Raw genomic sequence first — 27,695 nt, forward strand, 5'->3', positions numbered from 1 at the left:
TTATGTGTGATCTATTAACTTTAAAAAAAGATAATTAACAAATTAACTAAAAAAAGAATTAAATAATTATGATTACAAAATCATTATATAGATGCCTTGGTATTATAAAATAACAAAAGGTTATTATCTGAAATTGCTGGAACTGGCTGGATTTAGCAGAGACCTACTATTGTGCTGGTCATTCTAAACAGGTCTCACCTGTTTATGGCTATTCTCCTTTGTCTCGTGTTTAAGGCTATTCTCCTTTGTGTTTACTTACTATTGTGGTGGTTATTCTAAACCGAACTTACCTTTGTCTACAGGTATTTCAGAATTGGGCTCACCCTTGTGTATACTCGTCATTGTGATACCTTCCCTTGTTTGAATCCACAGAAACTCCTGTTCCTCTAGTTCTGGGAAGGCAGATTTGAGACACTCCCATCTCCTGTCCTTCCACCGGTGTTAATAAACCTGCTTTCTCTCACCACCATCTGGCTGTGGACTCCAATTCATCTGCTCTGGGCAAGAACCCAGAGGGACCCCTGCAGGGTTTCCTTCAGTCCTGAGACACTTTTGGGTGTCAGCTGGGGTGGGGGTGGGGTGTTGCTTGCATCTAATGGGAAGAAGCCAGGGATGTTGCTAAACATTTTATAATGCCCCCACACAGCACTCAAACCCTCAACAAAGGATGCCAATGTCAAAATGCCGAGGTGGAGAAGCCCTGCTCTAAAGCAAACCAGTTTCTTTCACTCTCTCCAATACGTGCTGCTTTGCATTCTTAAATCTCTCCCTTAATCTCCCGCTCTCTGATAATAAAAGGCAGATGGACTCTGAAACCACTCCTTGGCTGTTATCTTGATGACCCGGCTTTTCACCACACCACATGACATGGTAGCAAGAGTCCCAGACAGGGTTCTCCTCGTAAGACTTCTGAGGCCCTCCTGTCTGCCTCCTGCCCCCCACCGGCCATTTCCCACACCTATGCCTGTTGATCTCCTTGGTGCAACACAAGCGTACTGCCACCCCTGTGTGGGTGTCAGGAGTGCAGGCAGTGCCCAAGATCACAGAGTCCCACCTTCTCTCGCGCACCAGGTCACCAGGATTCTCGATTTATAGCCTCCTAACCAGGGGACAGCTGATATCTATGGGCACTTACTTGGTACTAACCACTGTGTTAGGAAATTTCTCAGACAGACCTTGTGTAAAGGTTATCCAAAACTTCTGCAACAGCTTCTGACGCCAACTATATGGGCACAAAAATTCAATCAGCAACTGCAAAGACTGCAGTAATTCAATATAATTCAATTGACTCTACCTGGAGACCCCACAGATTAAGGGCAATCCTCTACAAGATTATCCTCCAAGTGTCAGTTGGGAGTTCGGGAGCCCAAGCCACCTGCTCTTCTGACCAACTTGCTACAAATTCTGGGGTTCTCATCACCACCTTGGGTTTGATAATTTGCTAGAATGACTCACAGAAACCCTGGGAAGTACTATACCTATGATTATAGTTTTTTTTTCTTTAGGAGATATCAGGGATTGAACACGGGACCTCAAATATGTGATGCATGTGCTCAACCACTGAGCTACACCTGCTCCCCATGATTAGAGTTTTATTATAGTTAACAGATACAAATAAGAAGAGGCCAACATTAGAGCGGCATAGGGTCAGATGTGGGAGGATCCTCTCCACATGGAGTCAAGACACATCACTCTCTTGGCAGAGATTTATCTTGTCAATCACAGAAGCTCATAAGAGCTTTAAGCATCCCAAGTTTTCATGGCATCTCATGACATGGACAAGATTGATAGAATAAATGTCCACATGGTTGAACTCAATCCGCTGTAGCACCCTTCCCTGCGCAGAGGCTGGGAAGGTACCGCTGATACGCGATGATATGAAAAGGCTCTAAGCCCCGGCCCCCCGTCACATGGTTGGTTTTTCTGGGATAGCTGGCCCTCATCCCTAAGACCACAGGAGTCCTCTTGTTAGCAACTGAACTGTCAGGTGAGGTCCCAGACCCACCATGAATAACAGAAGATGCTCCTATCTTGGGAACTGTCAAGGATTCACAGGTTCCCTCCCCAGGAACTGGGGACAGAGACCAGCCAAGTGTTTCATTGTACTATACCTTATGAAGTAAGTATTATGTCCATTTTACAGTTGGGAGAACCCAGGCACTGAGAAACCGATTAACTGCTTGGGTCACAGAGGTTGTCAGTGGTAGAGTTGAGATTCAAATCCCAGTGGCTCCACGGCACAGCCCACCAATGCACCCAGCACTCACTGCAGGCCTCTTTCATGGTTGCCTTCTCCATGTAGCCTGGCCCACATTAGCCACCTTCAGTCTCTCTGGGGTGCCTCTGACCGTCACCATGGCCACGCCATTGGCCGTCAGGTTTCAGCCACATTTCCTTGCCCCACATTGGGACATCTCACCTCACAGTGCCCCTGAGGGAGGTGGAGAAACTATCCCTGGCTCTTTGTTAGCCTACGCATGCAGGCTTCAGGTCACCACTTTTCCATTCCCACTGTAGACAGTGAGTTCCCAGTCTCAATGCTCAGCTGCACCTTGCACACAAGGGCACCCACTAAATGTGCTGGGAATAAATGGATGGGTGAGCTCTTGAAATTCCCCATGGCAGAAGACAGTGAAAACACAGCAGTCATGCAAATTGGTTTTCAATTTGGATAGATCTGGCTTGAATTCCACGGTCATTTCTGAGCTGTGGCTTTGGATCATGATCTTAACTCAGAGATTAGCAAAATTTTCAGTCAAGGGTCAGATGGTGAATATTTTTGACTCTGAAGATTATAAGACCAGTCTGTGAAGGTCTCTGAAAAACAAAGAAAACAAGCCAAAAGACAAAACAGGAGTAAAAACAAAATAGGTAAGCTGACCCATGACTCACTGGTTGTGACAATTTCAATGGTTGAAAGAGAAAGTCTCAGGTCATGTATATTACTAGAAGAAAAGCTAAAATATGTAACATGGGACTGTATAGCATAGTGAAAACTCATGTGAAATATGAATATGGGTAATATATCATATATAAGACTGTTTTTCTTTGAAACTGAACAATGTATCTTAAGGTTACAAGATGTTAATAAGCAAAAAACACACATTATGCTAAGTGAAAGAAACCAGACCTGAAGTACTACATATTGTATGATTCCATTTACATAAATGTAAATATAAATCAACTTATAAAGATGAAATAAGATTGTTGGTTATGTAGGACTGGGGAAGGATAGAGGGATTGAGAGGTGACTGCTAAGGGGTGGAGCTTTTCTTTTTGGAGTAATGAAATTGTTCTAAAATGTTTTGGGGTGATGAATGCACAACAGTATGATTTTCTAAAAGCCATTGATTGTACACTTTGGATAGACTGTATGGTATGTGAATATATCTCAATAAAACTGCTGAAAAATAAGATTAAGGGACAAGCATGTAGCCCTAGATCTTGTGGTCCTTTGGGCAGGGTTACACCTGTCCCATCATATCCATTCCATTCATCTTCCTGGGTACCTACTACATGGCACTTGTATGGATAGTATTTAAAATTTTTCCCCTCCACAGTCCATATTGAGATCACAATAAACCAGGGGTTCTTAACAAGGGTTCCGTGAGCTTGAATTGAAATTCATAAAAACATTACTCTTGTGGGGACATGTTGGTGTGGGTGTGATGTATTTATTAAATAATACACCGTATAGCATGGACTTAGTAAGGGTCCATGTTTTTCACCTGACTGGCAAAGGGGTCTGTGGAACAAAAAAGGTTCAGAACCCCTGCAATAAACACTTGAGAAATAGCACTGTGCGGCGGCGTTAAGAGAATGGAACTCTAGCACCAGACTGCCGGGGTCCCAGTTCCACTTCTGCCTTTAGGAGCTATGTGACCTTGGAAAAATTAACTGAGCTCCCGCGTCTCAGCTGTCTTATCCATAAATCCAGGTGACAATAACAGGGCCTATCTCTCATAAGGTTGTCGTGAGGATTAAACGGGTCTACACAACCAAAACACCCCGGCATCTTTAAAAAGTCCCCAAACCAGGCCACACCCAGACCAACAAGTCAAAACAAACCCTGGCGGGAGGCCCAGGTAGCGGCATTTTAAAAGTTTCTCGTGCGGTACCAATGTGCGGGAACGTTCAAGTCAGTAGGTTAAAGTGCTTCCTGCGCTAGGCTTGGTCCCTCGGTGGGCACTTCTGGGACCACTACACCTTGCGTTCCTGTCCACCCCAGGACCCCCGAACCGGGCCCATGACGCAGCCGTCTCTCCAGTCCCCGGGGCGCGGGGCCCAAAGGCCCTGGCGGTGCACGCTGGGACTTGTAGTCCTTCCGATCCGCCAGCCGCGTCCCGGCGGGGCTTTGGCTTTCTCGGACGCCCCGCCCCGGAGCTCCACCAATCACCGCGGCGTAGTAGGTCCTCAAAGCCAGGAGCCCGGGCAGCACCTCAATCACAGCTTGGCGGACGTCCGGCGCCGGCTTGTCTGCGGCTGCGCGCTGCGAGGAGTTCCCACGGTCCCGCCGCCGCCAGCGCCGCCAGCGCCTCCAGCGCCGCCGCCGCCGCCCAGCCGCAGGTAATCGCGGACCTCGGTGGGGGACTGGGGCCGGGTCCCGCGCCCGGGGCGACACCCGCGCTTCTGTCGCCATTCTCTCCTTCAGGGCCGGGACTTTCATTTCCCCCGGCCCTTTCTGAGTAATTGTTTTCTCACTCTGCGATGGGAAATTTCGGGAAACGATGACTCCCCAGGGAAACCCCGAGACCTCGGAGCCGGCCACCCTGTGGGGATCGTGGAGTGGTGGGGGCGCTCCTCTGTCGCGCGTGCTCGGGCTGGAAGCCCAGGTGGCTCCTCCAGAAAACCGGAGCCGGAGTGGACCGGCTGCAGTCCGCAGCGAGTGCCCGGCAAGGTCCGGCACTTGCCTTTTTCCACCTTATCGTCTAGGGGCAGCTCAGGCTGTTGGTGCTTTGTACGGGAGAGGACTGGCATCTGTTTGCAGCCAGTTCTCGGTACGCTAAGGGAAAGGGCTCTTAACGACGACAACAGAAAAATAACCAAACGTCTAAAAATATCTCCTGGGAGAAGTCGGGGAAGCAGTGGTTGGCAGAGGCTTGAGCCGGGGAGAGCCACTGTACCAACCATTTCAACCGTGCAAGTGAAAGCAGGCGTGCTTTGGACCCCTGCCCATGCCAGACTGGAGGGTGTTCCCTGCCTAGACTTGAGAATCCAAGAAATGTAGACTGGGGCTGGAAGGAATTCGTGTCACGTGCTTCGTTTTATAGATGAAAATAAGTGCCCCGTTCGTTCAGACTCATCCTGTGGTTGTGGTATGTAGTGAGTGGATTAGCGCAGCTTTCTTTACTCAGGGCTTCCTTAGCCAGCAAAAATCCATTGAGCCTTAAGAAGCTTCTTGAGCAAGAATTATTTCTTAAGGGTGGAGGCAGTCCATAGGGAACAATTTCAGTGTTTCAGGGGGCAGCGTCTAACCTTGATCTGTTGGAAAGAGGAGGATTGGAAAGAAGAGGAACCCTTCTCCAAGAAGAGGCATACTTGAGCAGAGTTAGAGGGATGAGCGGGAGTTAGTGAGATGGAGGAGAAGGGTGTTTATCTGGAGAACATAGCAGACAGAGCAGTGCTTTTTGGACCTGGAGTAGGGATTTCATGTGGGTGACGGATTTCATGAGCTGCCAGAATAGCGGTCAGCAGGGCAGCATCTGGTAGGACCTCCTGTGCTGCGGGATTGGATTTGGTCCTGAACGGGTATGTGGTCAGATCTGTATCTTAAGATAAGCCATAGTGCGGAAGTGTTGGACAGAGGCCACACTGCAGATAGGCAGGTCATTGCAGTGATCCCTGGGAGAGTTGTTGAGGGCCTTGAAGACAACTGAAGTGGGAAGTGAGAGGAGGAACAATTTGAGAGCTGTTAAGCAGGTAGAATACACCCTGTCCTGGGTCTGGCACATAATATTCTGAAAAAATATATTGGAATGAACTCCGTATCTTGAGATTTCTGACTTACAACTATCTTTTTTTTTTTAAGATTTATTTATTTATCTCCCCCCCCCCCCCCCCCCCGCCAGTTGTCTGCTCTGTGCCCATTTGCTGTGTGTTCTTCTGTGTTCACTTATATTCTTGTCAGTGGCACCAGGAAACTGCATCTCTTTTTTGTTGTGTCATCTTGCTGTGTCAGCTCTCTGAGTGTGTGGCGCCAATCCTGGGCAGGCTGGACATTTTTCGCATGGGGCATCTCTCCTTACGGGACATGCTCCTTGCGCATGGGGCTCCCCTACACAGGGGACACCCCTGTTTGGCACAGCACTCCTTGCGCGCATCAGCACTGCGTGTGGGCCAGCTTACCACACGCGGATGTTCTAGCAGTTGAGCCAAATCCGCTTCCCCTTACAACTATCTTTTGAATGATGCTCAGCTTTTTTTTTTTTAACTGTAGAAGTTGCTTTGTAGACCATAGTTCATATCCTAGCTTATGATGGAGAAGTTGTCACATGTATTGAGGGTGTTGAAATCTGAATGATTAAATAAACATGTGGAAAGCGGACTTGGCCCAGTGGTTAGGGCGTCCGTCTACCACACGGGAGGTCCACGGTTCAAACCCGGGGCCTCCTTGACCCGTGTGCAGCTGGCCCATGTGCAGTGCTGATGCGCGCAAGGAGTGCCGTGTCACGCAGAGGTGTCCCCTGCATAGGGGAGCCCCACGCGCAAGGAGTGCGCCCTGTAAGGAGAGCCACCCAGTGCGAAAGGAAAGTGCAGCCTGCCCAGGAATGGTGCCGCACACACACGAGAGCTGACACAGCAAGATGACGCAACAAAAAGAAACACAGATTCCCATGCCGCTCGCAACAACAGAAACGGACAAAGAAGAAGATGTAGCAGATAGACACAGAGAACAGACAACTGGAGCGGGGAAGGGGAGAGAAAAAAAATGTGATGAGACTCATATTTCCTTGTAATCCAAGAAATGCAAATTAAAACTAATGAGATCACTATATCGATCAAGTTAAAAATTTTAAAGTTTGATACTATCAAGATATTGTACGTATTTGAGGAAACAGATTCTCTTTCACTACTTGTGAAAGTGTACCCTAGAACATAGCCACTAGCACACTAGCAAAACGTATACCTCTTAAGGCCCAAAGGTTCTGCTTCTAGAAAATATCCTAAAGAAACAGACATTTGTACGCACAGAAAGGAGAATAAGGATGTTTGTTGCAGTGATGAAATGGTAAAAATTTGGAAATGGCCTTAAATGTCTATTAGTAGGGGAATGTTTACAGAGTGGATATATATCTGCATATATATAGATATGTTTTTATAAATATAATAAATACAGTGGAAGGAAACTCTAACTTAGGATAGTGGTTACCAGTGGCATGGGGGAATGGAACTGGAGATGGGGGAAAATGTCATCTGTCATGTTTTGTTTTAAGGAGTGAAGAAATTTAAATGTACAAAATATTCACAGATAAAGGTTTGGGTAATAGGTAATGTGTTTTATGTTATTCTTTCTACATTTCTGTAGTTTAATGTCTACTCTCCAATTTCTTAAAATGAAAGTTATAACAAAATTTGAAATCTTGCTATACCAGTCATATTCAGTCATTTTGGAAAGCAACTACAAACTGCATTGATTTCAGGTTTCCAAAACAAGTAATTTGGGTAAAAGAAATCCAAATGCTAAATGAGTATTGAAAATGTGAAAAAACCATTAATCATTGATCAAAATTTACTTTGCCTAGGTTCTACAACTCCCATAGAATCAGTGTTAGGTAACCTTGAAAGAGTCTAAACTATGATTCCATGGTAAACTAGTTTGCCATTGAATCATAAATTTTTCCCTTTAGGGAGAAAATACAGATAAACCAACCTGAACAAAATTTTTTCATTTGATATGCGATCTAGTTGGGTTTTGTTTTAATCCCATTCTTTAATCAGGAAATCAAAGGATTTGAGAACTGAATGACCCTTTATAACTTGGTACCCATTTCACAGATAGAGAATCAAGACGCAGGGAGGGAAGGCCTCTCCTGAGTTAACTGCTGTGTCCTGTCTGTCCACGTGTTGTGTTGCTTAGACTCACTTGTGTGATTTTATAGTAAACCCCTGGGGACTTGAGATAGGCTCAAAAACCTTCAGGTTTGGAAGGCTCTCTGCGCCCCTCATTGTCTAACCAGCTGCTCTGTGTGCCTTTGGTGTGTTATGTCAAACCCAGAGCCAGTTGCAATGAGGACCGGCCGTGGGAGGTCACACCTGGTGGTGGTGAAGGTATGGCCTTTGCCGTGAGTCCTGGTTTGAATGTGGCCCTGTTACTCTGCGACCTTGGCCTTGTCACCTTTATTGCTAGTGATAATTTATCGAGAATGGGCATTTTGTCCCAAACTTCTTACCTGGGATGCCCCTCTCCCTGCCTTGGCTTTCTGCATGGTACTCGTTGTTGGCTGATGGCCTCTGGATTTAAACGGTGCATCTCTCCCCCTTGACTGTGAGCTCAGTGAAGGGTCTTGGCTGTTTGGTTCACTGTTCAGGGCATACAAGCTCCTGGTGGGTGCTTGGTCCACATTGGTGGGTAGGTGGGTGGATGGATGTTGGAGAGGGGGTGGATATGAGGGCATGTTCAGGGAGACATCTGTGTGCCTGGGACCATGGAGGACCACCAGCCAAAACGGCAGAGTCACGAAGGCCTGATTTAGCAGGGCCTGTTTACCTTTCTTTTTTGAAATCACACATTTTTATTTGTATTTTGAGGACATTTATCATAATTAGGAAGAAGAAACTAATTACGATGACTAAATAAAATTTATCATTCTACAAAAGTGATTATTCTACAAAAATCTATGTTTTCATACACATGGAAGTTCTACAATAGGTTCTTTAAAATATTTTTCAATCTCTTCCACTATTGTGCCCCAAAAGGCATAATTTGTATCAGACATAGTGATAAACAGTGTTGACAGTGAGACAGAATTTAGGTTTAACAGTGGTTTCTGTAATGCAGATATAATGCCACAATTGCAATCAGTTTGGAGAGGCACAGTATTGAATTTAGTAATCAAATATTAAATAACTTCTTGAATTTTAAGTGTTTAAATTGAATGGTCGGTCGAGCTTTAAATTTTACTTAATTTTATGTATTCCATTTACAATATCACATGTTTTTCAAAAAATATATTTTTAAGTTATTTTTAAGAGATACATAGATCACACAAAATGTTACATAAAGGAGGGAAGCAGATGTGGCTCAAGCAATTGGGCTCCCATCTATCATATGGGAGGTCCAGGGTTGGATACCCAGGGCCTCTTTGTGAAGGCAAGCTGGCCTGCTCAGAGTGCCGGCCAATGCAGAGAGCTGATGCAGCAAGATGACACAACAGAAAGAAATACTGAGGAGAGACAATAAGAGACTTAACAAAACCAGAGAGCTGAGGTGGCGCAAGGGAATGATCGCTTCTCTCCCACTTTGGGACATCCCAGGATCGGATCCCAGAGCTGCCTAATGAGAATACAAGCAGACACAGAAGAATACACAGCGAATGAACACAGAGAGCAGATAATGGAGGGGGGAGGGGAATAAAAAATATAGATATATATAGGGGAGGGAAATAGAGCTGTGGCTGTGGCGGCGGCTTTGGCCGCTCTGGCGGCTCGGGACTGAAGTGCAAGTAACAGAAACACCGTGATTCTTCAGGTTCTCCTCCGTCGTTCAGTCAGCAGTCTCAGTCCATTTGCGGAGGAACGTTGGTGTTACAGCAGTGGCATTTAACAAGGAACTCAATCCTGTAGAGAAATTCTCTGTGGACAAGATTGGAGAATACAAATCTAAATGACAGACATCTGGAGAACCTGTTGATGTTGGTCTAGAGTATCAGCAAGATCTGGATAGGGAGCTTTTCAAGCTTAAGCAGATGTATGGTAAAGCAGACATGAATGTTCTCTAACTTCACATTTGAAGATCCCAAATTTGAAGCCATTGAAAAACCCCAGTCCTGACGAAGTAATGTGAAATCATTTTGGTAATTTGTTGTGGACTAGTTCTACAACTAATTAGTAGTATCGAAATAAACTCATATTCCACACACACACAAAAAGGAGATTCTCATATGCCCCATTTCCAACACCCCCCTACCCCACTTTTCCCACATCAACAACTTCTTTCATTAGTGTGGTCCATTCATTGCAATTGATGAACACATTTTGGCGCGCTGGTACACAGCCTGGATTATAGTTTACATTGTACTTTATACTCTCTCCCAGTCCATTCGGTAGGTTATGGCAGAATATATAATATCTTGCATCTGTCCCCGCAGTGTCATTCAAGACAACTCCAAGTCACAAAAATTACCCCATACTATACCTCTTTTTCCCTCTCCCTGCCTTCAGCAACTCTAGTGGTCACTGTCTCCATGTCAATGATATAATGTCTTCCATTGCTAGAATCAAAATAAGTCTATAGTAGAATACCAATCATCCATTCTAGTCCTTATTTTTTCCCCAATCCTGAGGATTCTGGGATGGTGATGCCCACTCCGTCACTAATTGAGAGGGGGCTTTGATCCCACGTGGCTGAGGGATGGGTCTTGCTTGCAGCTGTGGGCTCTCTCAGTTCCTTGGTGTGGTGGTTGTCTATCCTCCCCTCCTTGTTAGTTGTCCTGGGTGAGTCCAGTGAACTGGAGAGTAGGTGTTCAACTCCACTGAGTATTTACTTTTACTTTATAAATTTTTCATTTTGATAAAACATTTGGGATGCCTTAAGATTATTTGTAACTTTGTTTGATCTTTTGGCTTTGTCAAGAATGGTGGTGACAAAAATAAAAATAAAAGAATGGTGCTGGCCAGGAAATTGCCATCTGAGGCTGGCTGCACGGAGAAGCCTTCCTTACTGTGGGTAATAGAATGATGATATGATAGTACTTTCACTTCTTATCTTCACCCCAGGTCCCGAACTATTTCCCCAAATAGCGTTACTGTATGTGGTTTGTAAGTGGCCTTTTCTATTGAGTGATAGACTTTTTAACTTAGCTTTCTCTATGTTCTAGGAAACACAACTTAAAAAAAAAAGTTACAGCAGTTGAAGGTTTACAGAAAAGCAGAAGCAGAACTCTTTATGAGAAAAAAATGATAGGGAAACCATAACTAAATACCATTGTGTATTAATAAGGTCCTTTTTCTCACTGGAGAGTAACTTACTAGTATATGAGGAGAAGAATGAAAGATAAACTTGAATTTGTAAAAGTCAGGCATTGCTTTTTCAGTGCCTGCTGCCTGGTTTGCTAATTTAGATAGTTCATTCTTTTGTTGATGACTGCCAGGAAAGATCTGATCAAGGCAGGCTGGACCCATTTTATGGTGGCACATTCTCTCCGTAGGGCAGAGGCCAACAAACCGCAGCCACAACTGAAAATATTTACTACCTGGCCCTTTACAGAAAAAGTATGTGGTCCCCTGCGCTGGGGGAAGGCTTCCCGGGGAGGCTAAACCAGCCTGGAGCCTGCTAGGAGCTCAGAATCCGGTCAGGGCTGTGGGTTGGATCCTCTCAGTGTCACTCACGTGTCCCCCTGGGGGACCACCGGACAGCCCTGGGGACATGAAGACTTTTGCTCCCTGGGTGTCTCTTACCTGACCTCCTGGGTTGCATCTTCACACACTGGTGTGATTGGGTGTTCTGGGCAGGTTGAGTGGACTTGGGAGTAGCCTCCTGAGGTGCAGATGAACAGGCCGTGGGGTTCTAGAGGGGAGGGGCCCTCGGCAGTCCACCCACCTCATCTGTTAGGTGCCGTGCTAAAAATAAACATAGAAGGCTGTTCCGGGTGATTGTAAGAACAGACCTGGGGGCGCCTCCCTGCATTTCCCCATCCTGGGCCTCGTGGCCTTGCTGAAGGAACCTGAACTGAGCCCCAGCTGGGGCTTCCAGATGAAGAGTGCAGCTGGGGTGCAGAGCGGTGCAGCCCCTTGACAGCGATGCCGGCCTGGGAAGGGGATGGGCCCAGAGCCTGCCACGGTTAGAGGGGAGGGACCTGCCAGACCAGAGCGTGGTTCGGGGCCAGCAGCATCGGCCGGCCTGGGAGCTGTTAGAAATGCAGACTCTCAGGCCCCACGCCATTCCATCGGAATCTGCATTCTCACCAGATCCACACTCTTAGTTGTTTAACCTTTTCCAAGAGACTCTGGGCCTTACTTATGGAGGAAACCCATCGCGTCATTTGAGGTTTTAGCAGAGGGCTAGGGACAGAATGTTGAGGCCGGCCTCGGGCTTAGGGGGGCTCATCCCGCAGCCGCGTGCTTCGCCAGGGCAGAGGCTTTGACCCCGGCCCCACTGAGTTCCCAGGGCACGGGCGGGGTCTGTGGTCAGTAGCCTCGGGAGGGCGGGTGGATGGAGGAGCCACGCGTGGACAAGCGCAGGTCAGCCTCGTGGGCCGGCTGGCGCTGGGCCCAGGGTGGCTCTCCAGTCTCTTCCACGTGGAGTGCCTCCCGGTCCCACTGCTTTCCTTATCACAGTGTCAGGCCGGCTTCTGACACAGGAAGCCTGTTTTTCCGGAATAGCATATTCAGAGCACAGGGTAGGGTGACATTCCTGCCTTTTGTACTGTAAAAAATTATTTAAAGTGTTGGCAGTGAAGTTTAAAACTGAGCATTTACCTCATTGCGAATCAAGTCTTGAGCTACAGAACCGTGTAGCAGAAAGAGCGCTAGGCCAGGAATTGACAAGAGGGCACGGGTTCTGGCCTTAGGCCAGAGGTGACTATCTGTGGATTTTCGGCTATCCAAACGCCACTCGCCTCCTTGCTTCACCCTCTGAAGGAGAGGGAGTAAATGTTTGCCCTGCCTCTTGCACAGAATACACGTAAATGCATTGTGCTCTACAAAGACAGTCATTTGGGCTGTTGATGCTTGAATATAGCGTAATGGGTAACTCACCCATAGAAATAAATTGCCCATTATATTGAACATACATGAATCTCAGAAACTTTATAAGTAATACACATTAATTATGTTAAAAAGAGGCAAATATAAAGAATAAAATCAGCTTAATCCCATCAATCACCTAGAAATAACTATTGAATTTTATGTCTGTTTTCCATTTTTTCTCCTAGGCTTATATTACATGTATATTCTTTTCTTGAAAGCAGCTTATAGTATGTGATAAATATTTTTCAAGGCAGTGAACTTATTGATGAATCATGCCTGCTGTATTCCAAGTTGTGACAAAATCTTTAAAAAGTTGCTTACAGAGCTTTCTGGATAATTTTTGGTTTATATTCATAACTTCAACTTGCAGTGAAGATTGGGGAAGATGGGCAGGCCCCTTCTCCGCGTGGGGAAAGGGGCAGCAGAGCTGAAAGTGGAATTCTGTTCTGTCCTCATTTTCATCCTCATCTAGTCTGTCTGATGGCTAAATGGATTTACCTTTTTGACCCAGGTACTGTCATCTTTACTTAAAGGCTGACAGTGTCCATGTGTTCTTGCCTTTGCTTTTTGACTTGACTGCTTTTTTCTACTCAGATTTCTGCAGGTGACCTCCAAGGCACAGAATGATTTGGAAAGCAGCTGTATTGCTCTGCTCGGTCCTGGCAAGTGGTGCTTTCTCCCTGGATGATCCTGAGGACGGAGGCAAGCACTGGGTGGTGATCGTCGCAGGTTCAAATGGCTGGTACAATTACAGGCACCAGGTAAGACCGTGGTGACTAATCTTTTTCCTTACAATACTGGTGTTCTATAAGCAATCCTGGGCATTGTAAATAGAAAAGACTTTTAAAACAGCCGGTTGTCATTTCCCATAGGCTGGCTAAGATACAAGTGTTGTTGAGGATGTGGGAAATTGGAACCCTTGTACAAGCTGGTGGGAATGTAAAATGGAGCAGCCACTTCTGAAAACAGTTCGGCAGTTTTTCAGTTTTAAACAGAGTTACCATATGACTCAGCAATTTCAGTCCTAGGTACATGCCCAAGAGAACTGAAAACACTTGAGCACACAAAACTTATACACTCATGTTTGTAGCAGCATTATCCATAGTAACCAAAAAGAAACAGTCCAATATCCATCACTGATGAATGAACAAAATGAGGTGTATCCATGTAAGATAATATTGTTTGGCCTTAAAAAGGAATGAAGTACTGATGTGGTTCACCGTGGATGAACTTTGAAAACATTTACCAAGTGAATGAGGCCAGACATAAAAGACCATATACTGAGCTGTCCAGAAAAGGCAAAGCCACAGAGACCAGAGGTAGGTTGGTGGTTGCCAGGGACTAGGCAGAGAGAAGAGAGAGTGACTGCTAGTGGGGATGGGGTTTCTTTTTTGGGGTGATGAAAATGTTCTAGAATAAGGTAGTTGTGATGATTGTACAACTCACTGAATATACTGAATTCCACCAAATTGTATACTTTAAAAGGCTGACTTTGGCATGTGAATTATTTCTCAGTGACACTTATTTTTAAAAATAAGTGTTCAGACAATCACAGCCTCTGTGTGCCAGGCACTTCACCCACATTGACTCAGTTAACCCCATGCCGTGTGCAGTAGGTACAGTGCTCATCCCCTCTTTATAAACGAGTGAACTAGACACAGAAAGGGAAAGGAACTGGTCCAGCATCACACAGTGTGGGACAGGAGAGCCAGGACCGAAACCAGGCCGGCTCGCTCTAGAGCAGCAACATTCGAGAGAAGACTAAGGAGAGCCACATTTATAATTTAAAAATTTCTAGGAGCCACATTTTAAGAAAGTAAAAAGAAACAGGTGAAGTTAATTTTAATAATAGCCAAACTATTATTTCAATATGTACTTTTCTTTTTAAATATACTTTCTAATTATTTTTTAAAGAAACTTACATTACATAAATGTTACACAAAAAATATAGGGGAGTCCAATATGCCCCACTCCCTAGCCCTCCCACATTTTCCCACACCAGCAACATCCTTCATTAGTGTGCTATATTTGTCACAGTTGATGGACACATAATGAAGCACTGCCACCAAGCAATGACTATAGTTTACATTGTAGTTTACACTCTCTCCTGCACAGTTTTCAGGTTATTACATGATATACAATGTCCTGTATCTGTCATTGAAAAGTCATTCAGGGATAATTCCCAAGTCCCCAGAATGTCCCCAAATTACACCTATTTTTTGCTCTCCCTGCCTTCAGAACCTCCAGTGGCCACTGCCTCCACATCCATGATAAAAGTTCTTCTATTGCATTCTCTCTCAATATGTACTTAATATTAAAAAATGAGGTTTTTTTTCCCAAGTCATCAAAATCCTGTGTGTGTTTTACACTCTCATACATCTCAATTTAGGCTGGCCGCATTTAGCAGTCTGGTGCAGCCAGTGGCCACCTCTTGGCCAGCGTGGGTCTGGGGTCTGTGCCACCTCTCCTGCAAGAATGCACTCAGATGTTTCCCTCCCAGGGTCAGTTTTCATGTCTGTGAAATGGGGGAGTGGTCCGGGTGAGGTCCAGCTTGAAAATGTGTTGATTGTTGAATGGCCTATTTCTTGAATGGCATTTGTGTTTCACAGCTGAACTGGAGATGTGGCTTGATGAGAATGGTGTTGCCTTGGCAAAACGATCCCTTTCCTTTTAATACTTAATGGCAGACCTGACCCATTTAGAGAGGAGCAACCCGAGTAGGTAACTTGTTCAGCTCTGTTTTCTCCTCCTGCTCTAACCATGAATTAGAAAGAGAGTGTGTTGAGCACAGATCAGAGAGTGAACAGGCTGATCTATCAGCCACCTGGCTTTACACAACCAGCTTGAGAGAAATATTTGCTTCGTTAAGCATAGGTTGCTCAAGTACCCTTTGCACCCAGAAAAGCTGTTTTAAAACTGTTGTTGTTTCTCTGGGTAAAATACTAAGTATTGAACTAGACACAATGAAGAGAAGCAGGGCAAAAGAAGTGGTATAGGCTGAAGTGTGCATTCCCAGCGAAGGAGGACAGCAGCTCTAGGCTCTGCAGAGAGGACCCGAGCTGCATCTGCTCTCAGCCTGCTGCCAGCACTTGCTTTCTAGACTTTAGAGGTTTGTCTTCGAAAGAACATTTTAAACTTACTTTTTGGAAGAGGTTCATATTTTCCTTGCGTTAAAGCTGCATCCATTGTCACACGTCTTTCATGTAGGGAAGATTAACGTACATGGGGCAGTAAAATCATTGCTTTCCTTCGATTTATTATGGCTATTTCAGCCAGTTTTTGTTTTTCCTGAATTGGGTTTCCTCTTCTTACATTCGCCTGGGATGGCTGGATCACCTGCCGAGAAGAGGTTGGTCTGGAGCGATGCTGGCGGGACGTGCTGCCTCCAGACTCTGAGTCAGGGTCCCCTGGGTCGGGGGAGCTCTGTGGGGTGGCTCCTCGTGGAGAGTGAGCGAGCTGGGTCCATCAGGGGCCGTGGGGTCTGAGCGTGGCGTTCCCGGAGAGGGTGGCGTGAGGCTGAACTCAACAAGTGAGGCAGGTGGACGTGGGAAGGACAGTGGAGAAGGGGCCTGCCAGTCACCAGCCCCCGGAGATGCGAGGGGTGCGACGGGGCCCAGGCAGACTCCCGGGGAGGTTCTAGCCGAGAGGGCCGGGCCTGGAGGGGCCCTGGCCCTTGGGAGACGAGGCAGGATCCCAGACTGGGCCCAGCTGGAAGGAAACGGTACCCTCCTTCTGGCACACGCCTGGGAGTCGGGCGCTGTTCAAGGTGGGAGGCAGGCGCAGCTCCCTGCCTCCTAGTGCTGACGTTCAGGTAGGAAAAGGTCACTCGTTGCTGTGCCAGGCTCGGCTCCAAGCACTCGACGGGAATCATCTCCCTTAGTCCTCAGGCAACCCCGGGGGTAGGTGCTGTTTTTATCCCCATTTGAAGATGGGAAACTGAGGCCTGGAGAGGCGAGGGCCTGAGGTCACACAGCTGGTAAGGGTGAAGCTGGGGTTTGAACCCAAGGAGTGTGGCTCTCCACCCACGCTCACCACTCCTGCTCTAGACACGTGACCTGTGTATCTGGGCATGACTGTACCTTTTATTTCAAAATAGTTTCCTTTTCTTTTAAACAAAAGTAGTACATGCCAAGGTAAAGGAAATTTGAGAAATATAGTTAAGCAAAAGAAAACAGGTCACCTGTAATTATATCACTCAGAATCACTCTGGCATTGCCTTCTGAAAATGGCAAACGTGGTAGAATTTTTCTGGGCATTAAAACGTGCATGTTGGTCCATTGAGTTGAGGCCCACGCTGTGCAAGGGGGTGTGGGGTGTGTGTTTGGGTGTGTGTCAGGAGAGGAAGGGGGGTGGCTGTGGGGTTAGAGTGGTGGGGCAGGGTCTGGTCAGGAGCTACCTGACAGGGCAGGTGACAAACACCTGAACACAAGGCCCAGAAGGGCCAGTTCCTGCAGGGAACTTGACCCAGTGCTGGGGCTGGGGCAAGGAGGCAGGGAGCTTGGTCAGGAGAAGGGAGCAGAGCGCAGCATCGTGGAGAAGAGATTGGAGATGGGCTTAGAGGGGATGATTTCCACAGGTGGAGCTGGGAGAAAAGGTGGGTAGCCCACATGGACGGTGGCTTCATTTCCTGGGACTCCCGGGGCAAGGCGTGTCTTAAGACAGAATTTTATCCCTTCGCAGCTCTAGGGGCTACCAGTCCAAAACCAGGGTGTTGGCAGGGCCAAGCTCCTTCTGAACCCATGGGGGAGAATCCTTCCTCGCCTCTCACAGCTTCTGGTGTTTGCCGGCAGTTCTTGGCATGCCTTGGCTTGTGGCTGCATCACCCTCTTTCCGTGTCTGCCTCTGCCCTTCTCATAAGGATGCCAGTCCCATTGTTTCACAGCCCACCCTCATCCAGTTTGGCTTCATTTTAACTAGCATCTTCAGAGATTCTGTTTCCAAATGAGGCCACATTCATGGGAGCAGGAATTAAGACTTAATATCTCTTTTTGGGTAACACAATTCAACCTATAACAGAGGGCTAATTAAACATTCAATCCTGTTGTCTAGAACCCAGTTCCTTTTTTTTTTTTTTTCCATTCTGCCATCATTCTAGTTATGACCTGTCCTCAGCAAGCTCTCCTCAAGATGCAAGATGGCTGCAACAGCTCCAGGTGTCACATCCAGACAGCACATGGTTCTATAGAAGAAGAAGGGGCCATCTGTGTATCTGTGTGTACCTGTGTCCCTTTCTGTCAGTGTAGAAACCTTTTCCAGGAGCCCTGGGCAGACTTTGCCCCCTGTCTTCCTGGTCAGAATTGCGTTGATCACATGTCCATGCTCAGACCAGTCGCTGGAAGGGGAAAGGGGCTTCCAGGTCTGACTCAGAGAAGCTCCTGACCTCTTGGAGTTGGGCAGGTCATCGAGGACAGCCAGGGCTCTGATCAAAAGGAAGAACGGCTAAGTGGGGAGGCAGGGACAGCACAGGGTCCGGATTGGAATGTGGAACCAGTGCAAATGAGGCAGAAAGTTTGGGCGAGGGCATAGTGAGGCCCGCTGGGGGCCTAGGGGCCCGCTCACAGCACCCCTTTCTTTCCCTTTGACAGAGCCTACCCGCTTTGAGCTCCGTAAAGGAGTTGGGCTGACCCCGCAAGAGATCCCTGGCCCCGCATCACCAGGAGCAGGAGTGAAGAGGGGGCTCCAGGACTCCCCGTGTGCCTGCCAAGCCCCCTCAGCACACGCGCCCTCGGAGCCTCCCCCTACCGTTGGCTCAAGATCGGGGCCAGCACACTTTTAGCTGTGAAGGGCCAGAGAGTGGATATTTTAGGCTTTGTAAGCCAAAAGGCAAAATGGAGGGTATTAACGTGTATAGCCATTTAAAACTAAAAACCGACTCCGGCAGTTTGCCAGCCCCTGCTCAGGACTGCCCAGGACTGATCTCCTTAGACCCCGACCTTTGTTTACCTCGTCACCCTGGGACTCCCTGGGGATCTGCTCCACCCTGGGCTCTGAGCTCTGTGGGGCCACGTGAGCGGTGGGGTGTGTGACCCCTCTGGCCTCATTCCCCTCCTCCCCCCTGTGCCCCGTAACCCTTCACACTGCCTGGCAGGCTCAGCACAATACATATTTGTTAGCTGAGTGAACAGATGGGGACCAAACAGTATTAGCTTTATTGCTGGTGAAGCGGGACTGGAGAACTTGGCGTGGCTCTGTATCCAGATGGGCTTTGTGCCCCTTCCTCCCTGCTGTCTCCCCAAACCTGGGCCTTAGAGCCACCCAGCAGGGAGAGGCTTGGTCTGCGGAGCTGATAGACCCTTCTGCAGCTGCAGAAGGAATCACGGTCACATCACAAGGGCCCGAAGCAGGACAGGGTGAGAGGATTCCTGAGGCTGGGCCCAACACTGCTGTGCTGTCTCCACGGTAGTGGGTCAGGGTGCGCTGAGGGGAAGAGGGCTCAGACTCCACAGAAGTGGGCCGGGTTGCACTGAGGGGAAGAGGGCTTGGACTCCACGGAGTAGGGTGGGATGCGCTGAGGGGAAGAGGGCCTGGACTCCACGGAGTAGGCTGGGATGCGCTGAGGGGAAGAGGGCCCAGACTCCATAGGAGTAGGCCGGGGTGCGCTGAGGGCAAGAGGGCTCAGACTGCACAGGAGTAGTCTGGGTTGCACTGAGGGGAAGAGGGCCTGGACTCCACGGAGTAGGCTGGGATGTGCTGAGGGGAAGAGGGCCCAGACTCCATAGGAGTAGGTCAGGGTGCTCTGAGGGCAAGAGGGCTCAGACTCCACAGGAGTAGGCCAGGGTGTGCTGAAGGGAAGAGGGCTCATGCTCCACAGGATAGGCTGGGGTGCGATGAGGGGAAGAAGGCTCGGACTCCATGGAGTAGGCTGGGGTGTGCTGAGGGGAAGAAGGCTCAGACTCCAAGGAATAGGCCGGGGTCCACTGAGGGGAAGAGGGCTCAGACTCTACGGATTAGGCTGGGGTGCACAGAAGGGAAGAGAGCTCAGACTCCACAGAGTAGGCATGAGTGCACTGAGGGGAAGAGAGCTCGGACCACACGGGAGTAGGCCAGGGTGCGCTGAGAGGAAGAGGGCTTGGAAGGCCTCAGCTGTGAGGAGGCCTTGCTGATTTTGTTGGCCTGGAGTGGGTTTCTCAGCCTTTACACTGCAGAATGTGTAGCAGCTCCCCTGGCCTTCACCTGTTGGATGGCAGTGGCACCCTCCCTAGAAATGTCAGATGTCTCCTGGACACGAGGGTGGGGCAGCAACCTCCCCCCACCCCCCCATGAGAGCCCTTGGCATAGAAGAACCACTAGAGACTTCTGGGACTGATGAAATCAGGACTGTCTTAGGAAAGTTGGTTTACGGTGGAGTATGGAATGGACTGGTGGCTAGCCGGGAAGCTGGGAGTGCAGCTTGCTATTCTGTTTCTGTCTCTCTAATTTATTTGTATTTATTATTTTGTATAGATGGCATCAATATGTAGTAACTTTTGTCTAGTGTCTAGTTTCTATTGCCTAGTATATTGGCTTTTTTTTGTTTAACCCTTAAAAGAAAATTTTTAATATATTATTTACATTACTGTCCATAGTTTGCTTTGGTTGTATTTTTGCCTGATATTAACATCATGTAACATTAATGTACATTTGTTCTATTTCAAGGATAAAGTCTTATATATGTAGTATTACCCATACTCATATTTAGCATGAGGTTTCACTATGGTATACAGTCCCATGTTACATTTTTTAGCTTTTCTTCTAGTAATATTCAGGACCTTAGACTTTGCCTTCCAACCACTATCATACCCATATATTAGAACTGCAGGTACAAACACAGATTAACCCTCAGCTTTCCACTCTCTAACCTTATTTTATTCTCTGGTGATCTGTATTCTAGTTATTAACTTTGTGAGTTTACACAATACATTTAGTTCATAATAGTGCAATCATACCATCATTTGTCCTTTTGTGTCTGGCTTGCTTCATTCAACATAATGTCCTCCAGGTTCATCCATGTTGTCATATGCTTCATGATTTCATTTATTCTTCCAGCTGTATAATATTTCATCATGTGTATACACCACAGTTTGTTTAGCCGTTCATTGGTTGATGGACACCTGGGTTGTTTCCATCTGTTGGCAGTCGTGAACACTGCTATGAACACCTGTGTGCAGATGTCTGTTTGTGTCACTGCTCTCAGTTCTTCTGGATATATACCCAGGAGTGCTTTTGCCAGGTCACATGGCAAGTCTAGATTCAAGTTCCTGCACAAGTCTAGAAACAGTCCTCCACAGTAGCTGTACCATTCTACCTTCCCACCAACAGTGAATAAGCGTTCCTATCTCTCCACATCCTTTCCGACACTTGTAGTTTTCTGTCTTTTTAATAGTTGGCATTCTTTTTTTCTTCTTGCTATGAAACATTTGTTTCCTTTGAAACCTCAAAAAACATGCCAGAAAATCTCAAGACAGGGAAGGGAAAAAAAAAACCCAACCTACTATTCTCTTCAGTCATCATCTAGACTACCAACCTCAAATTAAATATAGAATAGTGGCCATTCTAATACATGTGTGATGATATTTCCTCATAGCTTTGGTTTGCATTTCCCTAATTGCTAGTGATGTTGAACACTTTTTCATGTGTTTTTTTTTGCCATTTGTATTTCTTTGTACAAATGTGTATTCAAATCTTTTGCATGTTTTGAAATCTGGTTGTTTGTCTTCATTGTTGACTTGTAGAATCATGTCTTTATCATGGATATTAAACCCTTTTTGGATATGTGATTTTTGAATATTTTCTCCTATTTTTGGCTGCCTTTTCATTATTTTAACAAAGTGTTTTGAGGTGCAAAAAGTGTTTAATTTTGAGGATGGCTCATTTATCTATTTCTTTAATTGCTTGAGCTTTTGGGATTAAGAGACCCCTACCTACTACAACATCTTGAAGATGTTTCCTTACATTATCTTCTGGTAGTTTCATGGTCCTGGCTTTTAAATAGTTAGGTCTTTGATCCATTTTGAGTTGATTCTTATAAAGGGAGTGAGATGTGTGTCCTCATTTATTTGTTCGGTTATGGATATCCAGTTCTCCCAGCACCATTTGTTGAAGAGACTGTTTTGTCTCTGTAAAGAGGACATTGTAGGTTTATCAAAAGCCAATTGACCATAGAGGGTCTATTTCTGAACTCTGAATTCTATTCTATTCATCAGTGGAATCCTTATGCCAATACCATACTCTTTTGATCACTGTAGTTTTGTAATATATTTCAAGGTTAGGCAGTGATAGTCCTCCTGCTTCACTTTTTTTAGGATTTTTTTTGCTGTTCGGGTCTCCTTTTCCTTCCAAATAAATTTGGTAATTGCCTTTTCTATTTCTGTAAAGTAGGTTGTTGAAATTTTGATTGGCATTGCATTGTATCTATAAACCAGTTTGAGTAGAATTGACGTTGTTATGGTAGTCAGTCTTTCAGTTCATGAACAGGGAATGTTTTTCCATTTGTTTAGGTCTTTGATTTCTTTTAGCATCGTTGTGTAGTTTTCTAGATATACGTCCTTTACATCTTTGGTTAAATTGATTCCTAGGTATTTGAGTCTGTTTGTTGCTCTTGTAAATGGAATATTTTTCCTGATTTCCTCCTCAGATTGTTCAGTACTAGTGATAGAAACATCACTGATTTATGTGTTGATCTTGTGTCCTGCCACTTTGCTGTACTTATTAGCTCAAGTAGCTTTGTTGTTTCAGGATTTTCTAAATATAAGATCATGTTATCCACGAATAGTGATAGTTTTACTTCCTTGTTTCCTATTTGGATACCTTTTATTTTTTATTTTTTGACTTGTCTAATTGCACTAGCTAGACCTTCTAGTACAGTGCTGAACAACAGTGGTGACAATGGGCATCCTTGTCCCATTCCCTTTTCCCATTAAGTATGATATTGACTGTGGGATTTATTTATTTATTTACTTATTTACTTATTTATATATTTCATTTATCCCCCCCTTGTGGCTTGCTTGCTGTCTGCTTTTTGTGTCCATTCGCTGTGCACTCTTCTGTGTCTGCCTGTCTCCCTTTGTTATGTTGTCTCGCTGTGCTAGCTTTCCGTGGGCGTGGGCCGTCAGCTCTCCACGGGCGCCGGCCAGCTTACCTTCACAAGGAGGCCCTGGGACACGAGCCCAGGGCCTCCCATATGGTAGACGGGAGCCCGATCAATTGAGCCACAGCCATTTCCCATGGCTGTGGGATTTTCATGTATGTCCTTTATCATCTTGAGGAATTTTCCTTCTATACCTGTCTTTTGAAGTGGTTTTGTCAAGAAAAGATGCTGGATTTTATTGAATGTCTTTTCTGTGCCAATCGAAATGATGTGGTTTTTCCTTCAATTTGTTAATGTGTTACATTATGTTAATTGATTTTCTTGTGCTGAACCACCCTTGCATACCAGCAATAAATCCCACTTAATTGTGGTGTTTAATTCTTTTAATATGCTGTTGGATTCTATTTGCAAGTATTTTGTTGAGGATTTTTGCAACTGTATTCATTCCTTCCCTCCTTCCTTTTTTAGGAGGTACTGGGAATTTAACCTGGGACATTGTACGTGTGAAACAGGTACTCAACCACTGAGCTACACCTGAACTATGTAATTTTGTTTTCTTGTGGTTTCTTTATCTGGCTTTGATATTAGGGTGATGTTGGCTTCATAAAATGTGTTGGATAATTTTCCCACCTCTTCAATTTTTTGGAAGAATTTAAACAGGATTGATGTTAAATTCTTTTTGAAATGCTTGGTAGAATTTACCTGTGAAGCCATCTGGTCCTGGGTCTTCTTTGTTGGGAGGTTTTTTTTTTTAATATGTAAATTTTATTTTAAAAAGACTTCATTACAAAGTTAATCTGGGGAGGCTCATTTTCCCCACACAAAGCATTCATAAATATGGGCAACAAAGTTAATTCTTGGTTTAAAAAGGCTTCCAGGGAAACGGACTTTGGCCCAGTGGTTAGGGCGTCCGTCTACCATATGGGAGGTCCGCGGTTCAAACCCCGGGCCTCCTTGACCCGTGTGGAGCTGGCCATGCGCAGCTGATGCGCGCAAGGAGTGCCTTGCCACGCAAGGGTGTCCCCCGCGTGGGGGAGCCCCACGCGCAAGGAGTGCGCCTGTGAGGAAAAGCTGCCCAGCGTGAAATGAAAGAGCAGCCTGCCGAAGAATGGCGCCGCCCACACTTCCCGTGCCGCTGACGACAACAGAAGCAGACAAAGAAACAAGACACAGCAAATAGACACCAAGAACAGACAACCAGGGGAGGGGGGGAAATTAAATAAATAAATAAATCTTAAAAAAATAAAAAATAAAAAAAATAAAAAGGCTTCCAGCTTCTACGAGGCAGTGTAATCATTCAGGTTTCCATAGTATCCAGGTTAGTAAATTTGCCTCACTGTCCAGAATTTATAGCATAATTCCAAAATTTAAGGGGGAGGGATAAATGTATGTAATCCAACAGAGGAACAGTTATTCCCAAATGTCATTCCTGGATAGACACTCATGCTTTCCACTGGAGTCAATGTTAAGTTTCTCTTCTCCCTGGCTGTCTGGATGTGTGGCTGTGATGTCCTTTCACTTTATTCAAAAGTATGAAATTTTTCTTTGAACATAGCATGATAATGGGAAGTATCCTTTGTATGTAAATTTGCAGTTTCAAAATTGATTGAGTTTCAATGAGAGTACCTAATGGAATTTGTCCATTTCATCTAGGTTGTCTAATTTGTTGGCATATAGTTTCTCATAATATTCTCTTATGAGATTATTATTTATTCTATAATAATTTATAGAAATATTTTTTATTTCTGTGGGGTCAGTTGTAATGTCCCCTCTTTCTTTCTGATTTTATTTATTGGCATCTTCTCTCTGTCCTTTATTAGTCTAGCTAAAATTTTATTGATCTTCTCGAAGAACCAGCTTTTGGTTTTGTTTTCCTCTCTTTTTTTTGGTTCTGAATTTCATTTGTTTCTGCTCTAACCTTTTTATTTCTTTCCTTCTGCTTGCTTTGAGATTGGTTTGTTGTGGTTATTTTTTTCTAGTTCTTCCAGGTGTTCAGTTAGGTCCTTGATTTTAGCTTTTCTTTTTTAAAAAAAAGTTTTTAGGGCTATAAATTTCCCTCAGCACTGTTGTTCTATCCCATAAGTTTTGATAAGTTGTGTTCTCGTAATTTCTGCTCACCGCTCAGCTGCTGTATTAGTTTGATCATTTCATTTTAAACTTTTGCTTCTTCTAGGAAATGCAGAGATGGTGTAGACTCGATGAGGCAACCCTGAAAGCCCCTGACCCAAGGCCTAGCCTCAGTGGTGCTCAGCAGTTTTGTTAGGAAGTGATAAAATAGGCTTGCTTTTCTTATGCGCAAACCATGGGAACCCCTTCTCAGCTCCTCCCCACTCCATCTGACATATCAATTTTATTTCTACTTGGGTCCAGTCAGGTGTGTTTATTTAGCTAACAGCTGGCCCAGGGTGGAGGCAGTATAAGTAGACAGTGACAGGGCAATGGCCTGCTTCAGGAAATCACAGGATGCATTCCTGAGATCATTAGAACTCCTGACAAGATGAGTCATGGCATTCTCTGTTCATTTGTCTCAAGGGCCCTGCCCTTTTTATAGTCTTGCTCAATCTCCTTCCCTTGAATGTTACCTCATATGGCTTTTCTGTTTTTAAGGGAGAAAATGCATGTCAAAGGAAGGAAGTAATTCAAGAAACCTTCAACAGTATTTCCAAATTAGTCGAGTTGGTTTAACCCTACTTTTCTTTTGAATGTAAATATTCAAATCTAACAAAGAACCCTTTTTTGTTAAAAATTTAGAGGCAACAAGGTGTTTCTAAGGGCTCAGGAGAGAAACATAACCTGACTTTGAGACTGCTATGTGCAAGAAGTGTCACAGCACAAAACAAAAAATTTTCAGATAAATATCCTTTTGGAGAACAAATGTAAAAACTCTTAACAAAATATTGGCAAACTGAACCCAATAGTGTGTTAAAAGGATTGTGCACCATGACCAAGTAGGATTTCTTCCAGGAATGCAAGGATGGTTCAACTTAAGAAAATCAGTGTGATATAGCACATTAATAGACTGAAGGAGGGGAAAAATTCTTGTCTCAACTGATGTCAAAAAGGTATTTGAGGGAAGTGGATTTGGCTCAACTGATAGAGTGTCTGCCTACCACATGGGAGGTCCAGTGTTCAATCCCCAGGACCTTCTGACCCATGTGGTGAGCTGGCCCATGTGCAGTGCTGATGCACGCAAGGAGTGCTGTGCCATGCAGGGCTGTCCCATGCAAGGAGTGTGCCCTGTAAGGAGAGCCACCCAGCGCGAAAAAAGTGCAGCCTGTCCAGGAGTGGCACCGCAAACACGGAAGAGCTGATGTGGCAAGATGATGCAACAACCAAAAAAAGAGACACAGATTCCTGGTGCTGCTAACAAGAACACAAGGCAGACACAGAAGAACACACAGCAAATGGACAAAGAGAGCAGACAACTGGGGGGGAGGGAGGGGAGAGAAATTTAAAAAAAGGTATTTGACATAATCCAACATCCTTTCATTATATATAAAAAAAATTACTCAGAAAACTAGGAATTGAAGGGAACTTTCTCAGCCTGATGAAGGGCATTATAACCTGATTTAGTGCAACAGCATGTTCAAATGTGAAAAACTAAAACGCTTTCCCCCTAAGATCAGGAACAAGACAAGGTTGTCCACTGTCACCAATGTTATTTAACATTGTACTGGAAGTTCTAGCTAATGCAGTAAGGCAAGAGAAAGAAATAAAAGACATCCAGGCAGCAGACTTGGCCCAGTGGTTAGGGCATCCGTCTACCACATGGGAGGTCTGTGGTTCAAATCCCAGGCCTCCTTGACCCGTGTGGAGCTGGCCCATGCACAGTGCTCATACGCGCAAGGAGTGCCCTGCCACGCAGGGGTGTCCCCCACGTAGGGGAGCCCCACGTGCAAGGAGTGTGCCCCGTAAGGAGAGCCACTCAGCGCAAAAGAAAGTGCAGCCTGCCCAGGAATGGTGCCACCCACATGGAGAGCTGACACAACAAGATGATGCAACAAAAAGAAACACAGATTCCCATGCCGCTGACAACAACAGAAGCGGACAAAGAAGACGATGCAGCAAATAGACACAGAGAACAGACAACTGGGGTGGGGTGGGGGAAGGGGAGAGAAATAAATAAATAAAATCTTTTTTTAAAAAAATCTGATGAAAAATTATTTTAAAAAATAAAATAAAAGACATCCATAATGGAAAGAAAGAAGTCACATTATCCCTATTTGCAGATGACATGATCTTACATATGGAAAATCCTAAATTGAAAATTTAGCTGTTAGAAACAAAATGAATTCAGCAAAGTTGCAGGATACAAGAGAAACATGTAGATGTAGAAATCTGTTGGGTTCCTATACACCAGTAATTGCACAACCTGAAAAGGAATTCAAGAAAACAATTTCATTTACAACAGCAACTAAAAGAATAAAATAGCTAGGAATATATTTTTTGTTATGAAGTTTTATTTATTTCTACTTTATTTTTAAAGAAGCTTTAGATTGCAAAAAAGTTACATTGAAAATATACAGGATTCCCATATACTCCACCTCATTCCCCCCCCATACTTTCCCCTATTAACAATTTCTTTCATTAGTGTGGTACACTGTTACAATTAATGGACACATATTGAAGCCTACCTACTAACCATGGCCTATAGTTTATATTGTGGTTTACACTTTGCACCGTACAATTTTTTAGGTTTTGACAAATGTATAATGGCCTGTAT

At 45.3% G+C, this 27,695-nt stretch overlaps 1 protein-coding gene across 1 annotated transcript in view; it reads left to right on the forward strand.

Moving 5' to 3' along the window:
* Positions 1-4,395: 4,395 nt before the first annotated feature.
* Positions 4,396-27,695, forward strand: part of LGMN (legumain) — a 46,486-nt gene continuing 23,186 nt past the window's right edge. The window contains exons 1-2 of the mRNA XM_004475521.5: positions 4,396-4,566; positions 13,501-13,667. Coding sequence (XP_004475578.2) covers positions 13,530-13,667 — 138 coding nt within the window. The 5' untranslated portion in view covers positions 4,396-4,566; positions 13,501-13,529. The remainder of the gene's footprint in view (positions 4,567-13,500; positions 13,668-27,695) is intronic.

The sequence above is a fragment of the Dasypus novemcinctus genome, chromosome 3 (assembly GCF_030445035.2).
Source record: "Dasypus novemcinctus isolate mDasNov1 chromosome 3, mDasNov1.1.hap2, whole genome shotgun sequence".
In the NCBI taxonomy this organism is placed as follows: domain Eukaryota; kingdom Metazoa; phylum Chordata; class Mammalia; order Cingulata; family Dasypodidae; genus Dasypus; species Dasypus novemcinctus.